This window comes from Odontesthes bonariensis, chromosome 24, assembly GCF_027942865.1.
Source record: "Odontesthes bonariensis isolate fOdoBon6 chromosome 24, fOdoBon6.hap1, whole genome shotgun sequence".
Taxonomy (NCBI): domain Eukaryota; kingdom Metazoa; phylum Chordata; class Actinopteri; order Atheriniformes; family Atherinopsidae; genus Odontesthes; species Odontesthes bonariensis.
Window position 1 is genome coordinate 20,911,015 of NC_134529.1, and position 11,243 is coordinate 20,922,257.

General features: G+C 41.9%; 1 protein-coding gene across 1 annotated transcript; it reads right to left on the minus strand.

Moving 5' to 3' along the window:
- Positions 1-731: 731 nt before the first annotated feature.
- snw1 (SNW domain containing 1) lies at positions 732-8,571 on the minus strand. The gene is made up of 14 exons (XM_075459184.1): positions 8,524-8,571; positions 7,882-8,035; positions 7,609-7,770; positions 7,133-7,228; positions 6,583-6,689; positions 5,975-6,079; positions 5,496-5,565; positions 5,320-5,385; positions 5,064-5,180; positions 4,832-4,973; positions 3,342-3,444; positions 2,660-2,777; positions 2,151-2,314; positions 732-1,536 (listed from the first exon to the last, which is right to left on the minus strand). The coding sequence occupies exons 1-14, from the start codon at positions 8,535-8,537 to the stop codon at positions 1,344-1,346; spliced, it is 1,611 nt and encodes a 536-aa protein (XP_075315299.1). The 5' UTR covers positions 8,538-8,571; the 3' UTR covers positions 732-1,343.
- Positions 8,572-11,243: the final 2,672 nt, after the last annotated feature.

The window sequence follows — 11,243 nt, forward strand, 5'->3', positions numbered from 1 at the left end:
TTTGGAGACCCGTCGACACAGAGCGCACCGGAGAAGCCGGAGCGACAACACAGCCGTCGCGCTTCGCCCTCCTGAGCAGGCATGGCTCAAAGGCATCATTTCTCAGGTAGTGGTGGGAAAAACAAAGGCAGCAAAACATTGCAGCCGAGTTCAGAACACGGCACCAACACAAAACGCAACACCACCACTCATGGAAACATAAATCTTGTTCACGTAACAACTGTCTCGGCCCTACTGAGGCATGACTGAAGAATGGCTCGGTGCAGATTTTTGAGCTTGCTGAGCTGTGTAATGTCATGGTGATTACTCTCCAAAGCATGGGAAAATAAAACTGTCAGGCTGCATGAATCATGATTAATTGTAATTAATTGGACTAGCTCTGGTGTAATCGTTGCATAAATTGCAGGACCAGTTTCTAGAAGAAAAAAAAAAAGAAGAAAAAAGTGCAACTACTCAGGCTTTGTAATTGATGGCTTATCTGAATGCACTTCAGACATTTAATCATCCGTTGTAATGGGCCGCATTACTCGGGAAATGAATAAAGTAATGGGAATCTACTAAGACAAAACTACAACAATTACAAAGCTAATGAACTTTCCACTGTGTAATACAAGTTTTTGTTTAAGCAACTCCTGGACTGGAAAAGCTGACGGGAAGGAAGAAGGCGACAGGTGAGAATTTCAGGATCTGTAAATACGAATGTCTTTAAACTCGGTAAGAAAGAAACTCCATTTAGACACTATGAAATTTATTCAGTTGGTAGTAATGTACAAGATTTTTAAAGCTGGTTTTGCTTTAAATGCTCCAGATAAGTTTGTCACTGTACATATCTGACGGACTGCGCTCATCCAAATACAACAGGGTTTTAAATAAAACGGCGCTCACGAAAAGAAAAAGAGGAAGTGAGGGGGGAAAATGGTAAATAATAAACAGTAACAGTTCCTGTTGGGTTTCCTGCTGGGGTTTTGTAAAGCTTTAATGTCACTATATTACAGAGCACATCTGCAAGAACACTGGCTGCGCTGTACAGAATAATGCGGAGCTTACACTATTAGCATTTTAACTCGCTTCTGTTATATTTAGCTTGTCCATTTCTATCCCGTTCAACTTGACACATGGAAGTTCAAAGATTAGATTATAGGAGCCAAGTGACAAGTGTGGGGAAAAAAAAAAAGAAAAAAAAAGAAGGGACAACAGAATCCCCCCCTAACCTATTTCATACCGAGAGATGACAAAAATCAGTTTTTATGTATAGTACAGCTTCACTGAGCCACAGAGAGAGAGCGATGTGACTCCCCTCTAATCATCAGCTTGTCAAACACAAACTTCGTCTCCAGCTGCTTTCACTCCTTCCTGCGTTTCTTGTCGTGGTAGTCGTCCTTTGAGCGGTTGCTGGTGGACGGCCTCTTCGAGCCGCCGTGGTGCTTGGCTTGCTCCAAGAACTTGTCCAGACCGAAGGGATCGTCCTCAAACTGGACCGGCCCTTCCCGCCTCTGACTATGGTCGGCGCCTGAGAACTCTTTGTCTGGAGCAAACCTGGCAACGCACAGGGAAAGAACCATCATTACTGAGTTCCAGGCTCCTGCTTTTACACAACAGTCCTCCATCAACAGCTGATATAAATACGTGGACGAAGGGGTTACAGAGGGAAACCTTTGGCAAGCACCACAATACAGTTCAATTCACAGATGTATTTCTAAATAAATAAATTGAAGTGCAGCGGGTTATTGTCTGCAATGTAATCAAAGAAAGCCAAACAGAGGGAAAACGGCTCCCTCTCTAATTTATTTATTTTAAATCGCCCGTACCGCCCCGTCCCAACTTTTCCTGATGTGGGTTTGTACATTTCAGGGAGCTGGATGTCGTCTTAAAAGTGCTTTGGGGTTAGTCTTGTTAGGTGCTAAATAAACCTTTAGATTTCACCGGTTGTGTGAATTCAATTGTCAATGGCAATACGGTCCAGTAAACTGCTCATTGCTTTTCATTTGTTGCCATTTGTCACACCAGATTTAATCAAGACTCTGAGAAACATCACCCACTAAACTTTCCTTGGTAGTAAACATGGTAAACATGCGAGCTGGTATACAATACTGTCGATGAACAAATGAGTAAAATGAAGGCGTTACACGATAGAAAATAATCCGTGGTACCTGTTGTTCCGCATAAGGGAGTCAAAGTCATCCGTGTAGGCGTCTTTGTCGATGTTCTTGCTGGGCCTGTAGATGTTGGACGCCATGTCTTTTCCACTGCGGAACGGCTGGTCGTACACGTTGTATGTATCGTCTTCACCGCCAGCAAAACCACTATCCATACCCTGAAAAGACACGACGGGGAAAAGTGAGTGCAAAGCGCTATAGCTACAACCTTTGTTAAGGTCCTTTCGGCAAATGCATCCATTAACTTGCTCTTTGGAACGACCTCGTGGGATGCGTCTCGGTTAAGTGTTTTTCAAAGCCACATGTCATGTTTGATACGCGACTCAACCTCACCACCATGTTTCCATGTCAAGCAAGACACTGGAGACTTCAACGTGTCGTGAACACTGGAGGTTGAAGCGAACCCACCACATTTTAGTATGGAGCAGATTCCCCCCCTTAAACCAACAAATATGGCCTGAGTCTGGATTGATATATTAAAGTAGGCATGGAAATGGTCGGACCTTGCTCTGATTGAAGAGCCGCTGGTCGTACTGAGCTTCGCTGGAGGAACGAGGGTTGGGTTTGCCCAGAGCGATGAGCTCACTGATGTCTCTGTCCTGATCTCTCTGTAGTTTCGGCCTGGGGCAGACAATGAGAAATAAAGACAGGTAGTTAGCACGAGCGCCAGCGATGACATGAAAACAAAGGGATACCAACACCAGAGTGTAGGACTATTATCACTATAAAATTTAAAAAAAAAAAAAAAAACTTTTTCCTTGTGTACTTAGTGACTTAAAGATCCTGCGTGTCCTTCAGCAAACAGCCACGTCAGAGAGAAGTAAAAGGTAACTTTTTTAAGAAAACAAGATCTCTGCTTTCCGACAGCTGGAATAGTGATTGTAATGAGCTCTCACTTTCTCCAGGGACCCACCAACCCCATCAACTGACAACCTGACAGCGCACTCAGAGACTTAAACACACACAGATCATGCATCGCAAACACACACAAACAGTCTGTGGATAGTCGCACATAACGAACTGCTCGAGCACCCTGCAGGAATCTCGGTGTGTTTGCTGAGTATTACTGCTGCCCTCGTTAAAGATTCAGCACCGAGCGGCGCATCCGTGCAACTGTATGTCTACTTAAGAGGGAGCGGAGTGGCTGTGTTTACATGTTGTGTGTTTTAAGTGTGCGTCCAGCACCTCTTATCGGGAGCTGCCCTGGAAATGTTCCTGTCGTGCTGCCTATCTTTCCTTCTGTCGTGGCGGATCACGTCACGCTCCCTGGCTTCGTTGTCCTCGCCACCTGCCACAGGAGAGGGGGGGAGGGGTGGATGAGAAGAGGGGCAAAAGGTGCAAGGAAACAAATGGAAGCAAAAAAAAAAAAAAAGAAGACAAGGAAACCATATATATTGTCATAGGAAGCAAACTAGAATATTCATAATATAAAAAGTTAAATACAAAAATAGATCAATTCAGTTTTTAGAGTTTAAGTAAATCTTCTGTATCTACAGTCATTCAAAGATGCTCCCGTTTCTCTCCTTAAGATAAATACAGGGTTCTTATAGGTTTCAGTAAGTTAAATATAAAACCTTTTAAAGACCCTTTAAGACCATTATGAATTATTTTTTTAGGGATGCACTGATACCAGTGTGACAGGATCTTCATATTCCTGCAATGTGTTTGTGAAAGTTCAAACAATATGTTGCACTTAAGAGTAGTTTTATATCACTAAAATGCACAAAGTGCAGATGTATTTGGGTTGAATATGCCTGTGCATGTCAGCTCTTTATTGATGAAGTCTGCCAAGCCAAATCTCGCTATATAAGCAATCTTGTTTGATGTTTCACTGGCTCCAAACGTACCCCGAAGGACGTTAGCCGAAGTGGTAGTGACACTGCGCTAGAGTCCGGAGGGACTGGGCACTGACGAAGACAAAGACGTCGGGGGTGGCGGGAAAAAAAAAGGGCGATAGCTTGAGCCCGCTGAAGGCTTTTTATGGCAAGTTGGTGTTTCTCCACCTTGAGGTGAGACTCTTTCACACCCAAGATCCCTAACTGGATGTTCCTCTTACAAAGTTTACAGCGAGGTTTGTATCGATTGACGGGGACCGAAGTGTGAAAATCACTGATATCAACCACGTTGAAAACCCACTTTCCCGTGTTTTCTACGAATGTTTCCATGTTTTTTTTACAAACCGAGCCATTTCTTGCCTGCAGTTATTAAGGGATTTGTACTTTAATCACCTTATATCAACACCGGCAGTTATCAGAGCCCCTTAGAAAGACGAGACGACACAAAATCAACTTCTGATTACGGCGTTTTACTCAAGTGTATTTTATGTGGCCAACGTTTCTCGGGAATAAACAAAAGAAAAAATAAATAAATAAAATAAGTAAATAAATATATTATAAATATTCAATTTAAGATCTTGGATGAAAGTCTGGGCGTTTTTAAGACTTTCTAAGGCCTTAAATTTAAAGTTTCAAATCTGAGACATTTTTAGACTTTTTAAGACCCCGCGGGAACCCTGAAAATAAACCACCCACGTTCCAGCTTTGAAACCGGCAAAAGCAGAAATAACCAAGTCTGATCTATTGGCTGAGACCACCTCACACCTTTATATGCCACAAATACACACAGTCACAGATGTTTGAATAACAGAGCGTAAAAATACCCTCTTCAGGACTCACCTTTGTCACCGTGGCTTTTGATCCCTGCCCTGTGGTCTCGAGCCATCTGGGCCAGCTCCCTGAGTTTCTCCTCTTTCTTTTCCTTCTCCTTTTGAGCCATCTTCTTCTCCACCTGGGCTCGCATCTCCACAGCCTCTCTGGCCTAAACACACAATCGCCATTCAAATTCAAACACAAAGAGCAAATCTAAAAAAAAAAGCATTTCAAATTCCACCTCCTGCAATCGCGTTACCTTTCTATCGGCAATGTAAAGGGCCTCGGCCAGCTTGGCGAAGTTCTCATTAATGTGGACGGTTTGCAGACCCCGTCCGTCAGCAGCCAGACGTTTGTCAAGAGGAATGGTGTAACCCTGAGTCCAAGCAAGCACAGCAAATAGAAATAAAACCATCAGGCATCATTGTGATAGTACATAACTTTAAAATGTTCAGGCGCTTGACAGCTGCACAAAGAACACATTCAAATTCCGGTTAACTCTGGGGGCACATTACCTTAGCGTTCTTCCAGTTGGAGATGCATGGCGGAATCTTCCACTCCTGCTGCTCCTTGACTGTCATCTACAACAAAATAAACCATCAATCAAGGTGGGAGCAATCTCCCTTTGCTGTACAGTGCGACGTTAAAGGGCTGAAAAGCAGAATACTTTGAGCATTTCTGTCAACTCTACCTTTCTGCTCGGAGAATGCATGACGGGGGCAGGCGGTGAAGGAGGTCCTCGAGGAATCTTCTTGTTGATTCTGAAACCCGCATTGATCCACATTACATTCATTTCCACCTTCGAAGAGTTGGCCGCCATAAATGAGATATTTTGAAAAATCTTTGCGACCACCCCATGTTTCAGGTTTTAAATATTGCGGGTTGATAATGACGTCTCCGTGAACAGATAAAAGGTGATTGCATAACAATATCAGTTTTATTCATGCTGTACAATTCGAGCCTGTGCAATTCAAACTGAAATCGCTTCTGTAAGTCTGTATTAACATGCAACCAAAACATTCTCAATGACTTAAAATAAACATTTGGAACATTACTTAATGCTTAATTCAAAGATACACAACAGAAATACCAACGAACCCTTATTACAGAATGGGAAAGTGTTCTTCAGACATGTTTTAAAACTACTGTGATGGAGATGTTTTTACTTACTTAAAACGAGGAGGTTCCATGGGGTCTTTCTGCATTTCCACCATGCGGATCACTCTCTGTTTGGCCCCTGAATTGAAAGCAACACCCTGCTGGGACGGGGTGTATCTACAAGACACAGAGAGCATACATCTTTGCATTGTTTTTTGTTGTGGGTGGCGCTGTACAGTACTATTAATAAAATCAATTACAAAAACTCTGTCAGCGGGAATTTCGTGTACCATCACACCCTTCCATTATACCACCATTAACCCAGGGACGTTTGCAGACACACAATTCAAGCACACCATTAATACCTTTAAAACAAAAAAACTGTAGCACGGTGCTGCCTTGAACAGACACGGTACCCCAGGAAGGTCTCGTTTTCTTTGTGTGAGACGGGAAACATTATGAGTTTGCTGCCTGAATTGTTAAAAAACATTGAGTGAAATTCAAGCACTGACTGAAAAATGTTCTGGCAACAATCACCAGCTTCAATCCTATCATCCCATCTTTCAAATGTATGACATCAAAGTAATATTTAAACTGGAAGTCAACATTTCCAGTCGGAATGTGGAATGTGTCAAACAAGTCAAAAATGGTGGCGTTCGTGGTCCAATTCAAATCCGTACCTGATGTATTGTGCAGGAGCTTGTTTGTCTGCAGCTCTTACAGGCATGGCAGCGGCAATCTTTTGAGACACCTGCTTTTCCAGGGCAGCACGGGTCTTCTCTGTCAGCTACAACGGACACAAAACCATAATCATAAACACTTTTATCCTAGTTACTGGTAAACAAATTAAAGTTTGAACACATGGCAGTCAAAACCACTTTATCAGCGATCGTAATGATAAAACTCTTAAGGTCTTAGTCTTAGGATCTGAACTTCTTGATTCTTAAAGACAGAAATTCTCTGAGCTCTAACAGGCTGAAAGGGAGTTGAGGCATTCGGAATGTCCCGTCCGGTCCGTTCGAACTGAGTTAGGCTTTGATGACAGGGAATCAACACAAAGGTAATGACAATCTGTTGCTTCTAATCACTCAATGACATCATCAATCAAAAGATTGATTATATGACCTTTTAGCAGTCAAAGTAAAAGCTCCAACAATGGCTTAATTTGAAGGCACCCTGCAATTAAGTCTCGACAGTCTTTCAGCGCACGGCACTTGCACAACGTCTCACCTCCTGAACAGCCTCCTCATCAGGCTTCCGTAGTTCTGAAGAGTCTTCGTTAAGAACTTCCTTCGGAAGCAGGTCAGTGTACTTACTGAAGACCACCTGCAAAAATGAAAGAGGAGAAATGCTTATAAACGACAAACAAACCCTGAAAACCCAACGCATCTTCTTGTGTCATGTGGGTAATGACCAAACCTCAAACTTAATCTTTTCATAGAGTAAATGAATCAGTACAGACATATGCAAGCATTTAAAAACAATAGCGGAAGAGTCACTGGTTTTGTCTGAAGACAATGTCATCTTAACTGACAATGAGATTTGCTTTCTGGTGTTTAAACATAACAGTCTGGATTTTGTGATGTACAATGCCACTTGTTGAAGACATTAGCAGCTACCTATTTTTGCATAGACACAAAACTTACACAGCAAGTTAAGAGGGTCTTTTCTGACTGTTCTGTTAAAGCAAAGGCTTATTCAAATACCTTATCTTTCCCCTGTCCTTGTCTGGCGATGGCGTCATATTTAACCTTTCCTTCTGCATCCACCTGCAATGCCAGGGCATTGGACGTCTTCTTCTTCCTGCCCATCTCCAGAGGAAACTGGGCCACATGGATCTCTGGGAAAGCTCCTCCATCTCCGAAGTCCTTCACAAACACAGAATTTTTCCGGGAATTATTCGACATCCATTTCTACACATTGCAGATCTGTCCGAAGGCAACCCAAATACCGTAAATAACTGTGACAATAGGATTTACCTCAAGTGTGCGCGGCACCCAGCCTTTTCTGTTCCCGTATGGAGGAGGGTCTTTACGGGACGAAACCAGGGCGGTGGAGTAGGACTTCTGGGCCCGGATTCTCTCCTCTGCCTCCAGCTGGTCTTGCGACAGCTGTGTCGGCGCCGGTAAAAAGCTTAGCACACAAAAGAGTCGTTTGTTTAAGTTTAACTTTTTCTTATAGTGGACCAAAAGCCATAAGCCCAAACTAGCATTAGCCGCTAATGACAATGATTAGCAAAGCCTGAAGAGTAATAACAGCGCTATCTGAGCAGGTGAGAAGGCTATAAATGTAGCCAACAGTTAAGCCATATGTCATTAAAACTTTGCTGAATCAAAATGAAGAACATAATAACCCCCAACACAATTAAACAATCGATTCGTTTGTATAGCAACGCCTGTTGCGTGCTGCTACGCTAGCTAAAGCTAAATGTTTAGCTGACGACATTTTACTAGCTAGCAATGGTTAATACCGTTAGCCTAGAATGAAACGATAGAACCGTGGCAGACGAGAAAAATTGATGTTAAGTATTAAAACTAATGTATACATAGTTTATGGCGAAAACACCATCTGGTAACAATTTAGTCAATTTTGAACACACAAGGCCTTGTTGAGGGACTCACCTCGTCAGAGACATGTTTCCTTTCTTCCTTAGCAAAAAAAAACTGGGCATGCGCAGTAATAGTATAGACCGGAACCGAATAGAGCTGAAAATAATAGAAGTAAGAAATGGCAGGAGAAACCGGGTTGTGCTGCTCTACATATAAAAGTACAAATAACCAAATATATTTGTTAAAAATAATATTATTTCATGAGTCATTAAATCTCAAGCCTTTTCACTCGCGTGTTGCTACAAACACATGATCTCTTTTGCGAACTACAAAATCAGCAGGGAAAGACTTTTTTTAAGAGCTGCATTTTTACATGTTACAACAGGAGAGGTACAGGAGTTGCAAAAAACTTTAACATTTCAAGCGTCCCTGCAAGGCTCGGCAGTGTGACAAGGAGTGGGCATGTGTGAATGACTCGTATTATGCATTCTCTGGAGATGGTATTACTGTCAACAGTCTCTTGTGTCTTGCCAACTGCTTAAAGCATTTACTAAAGTATCTATCAAAAAAGTAATCCATCAAAGTGTTTGCCAATAGAACAGAGATGAGAGAAGGTGTTGATTGCCATCATTGCTGTATATCCAGCTGTTAGTTTGAGTGGCAGGTATAAATGCCATGGTTAGATTAACAAATCAAGACGGAAAATTCACTAAAATTTTGTCTTTAACTGCTTCTATTTAGAGTAAAATTATATAACTTTTTATGACTTTGTTTTTTTTTTTAAAAACTGTGAGCACACCTTCATTATATAAAAACAGTGAAATAATTTCTCTCTGCATTCCCATGCAAATACTGTTGTTGTTAGTTAGATTTTTTTCTGCTTAAAGAAAATGACGAATGTACTGGTGAAACCTCTTGATTGTACCAAGAACTTCACACCAGTAGTTTAAACATTGCTTGGATATATCTGTTTTTGTCAACACTATTGATTCCATATAGTTATAACGGCAAAGCAAGGAAGCAGCACAAACAGAAAGGCCAGCAGAAATGGATCCAGGGGGAAACCCCCAAGCTGTTTCAGACTATTGAACAAGTGGCAAATATAAAAGCTTGCCAAGGGAGTTTTGTCATGGTGGAGAAGAGTTATGTAACGTCACCTTAATAGACTCTCCTGTTATGATGAATGTGATGAATATCTCGACTCGGACTCTCCTGCCATAATGATCAGCAATAAAAGTGACATCCCTGCTGTGAAGGACTGGTGTTCTGGTGTCGTCCCATTTTTCACTTGTGTGTTCTTTTTGAAGCCATTGACTTCTTTCTTTCTCTCTTTCTTTCTCCCCTGTTTCCCCTCTGTCTCTGCTCCCTTCCCATCTTTTGTCCCTCTCTTCCCTCTGTATTTCTCTGTGGAGGAGGCAGTCTGTCAGTCTCTCAGCAGAGAGATAGTTTATTAATATGACACAGGGTAAAGGGACATGTCAGAGGAAATCAATCACCAGGCAGTGGCACGGGACAAGAACGCTTTTAATAAACCCAATCATTGTGCTGCTTCTCTCTTTTTTTCTTTTATGTGCTTGACATTTAACATTGAGGAGCCTGACACCATCATGCTTCCTCTCCCTGGACATGCAGGATCGAGAATACTAATGTCGAGGGCACTTTTCACCACTCAGCTCAAATGTCCCTCCAGTGAGTTTGCAAGTTAGATTTAGACACGAGTGTTCCCTTGAAAATAACAGAGGATGTTAGGAATTCAGTTTTTTGGAAGATAGAAGAATGCTCGTGTCATATCCCTCAGAGAGCAGCGTCCGTGGCAGCGTCCTGTCTTTCAAAATGGGAAATTCGTGGTAAAAAGGCTTGAATGGAATTTGGAAATGAGAGACGACGGCCATTGAGAAGGCTTATTCTCTTTTTCTGTAAATCAGCATTGAATGGAATACACTCATCATCTTAAGGCCAGACCACGGAACGGAAGTTGTCACAATGAGGACACGGAGGGAGCACATAAGCGCTGCTAGCTCTATTTCTTAATATGAGGTTGTTACAAAGGGCTTTGATGCAAGCCGACATGGAGGTGACAAAGCTACTGGCTCTGTGGATGCTCTCGGCGACTGGAGCGAGAGTGGAGCAGAGGAGGGTGACACATGCCCTGAGATTCCTCACTGTACCACACCTCCAGTGCTACTTTAGGGGCACGAGGAACCAGGACACAAGGAGGTAAAATTGTATAAAAGATAATTTGATCTTTTTTTAACAGACACAAATACAAGGGACATTTTCCACAGGCTCACTAACTCTGATTTGAATGTCAGCAACACATTCCAAAAAAGTTGGAAGAGATGCAAAGAAAAACAGAAAGGTTTATATAAAATGCAACTCGTATTGTTCTAGAAGATTTTGCAATCAACAGATTAATTGGTGACAGGTGTGGGTGTAAACACGGCAAAGAACTTGTATCTACTATCATTTTACTTTTGACGTTTAAAGAATATAATTCTGTGAGAAGACTCAGGTAGTATGGAGAAATCACATCGGCGCATTGAAGTTGATTTTGAAATTTCTTTTGTTGAAGATAATAATTTGAGTGTTTTAACGTGTTTCAGCCTACAATCTTTGAATGAGCCAAAATCAATTCATACAAATATAACCTTTTATACACAGAGATCCATTCTTCTTTGAAAAAAATAAAATAAATCTCAGTTTCAAGGAGAATTTGAAGCAACACAACGAGGACACACCAGATAAATATTTACGCTGCCATTGGTTGATGCCAGCTAATTTGCAGATAGCTT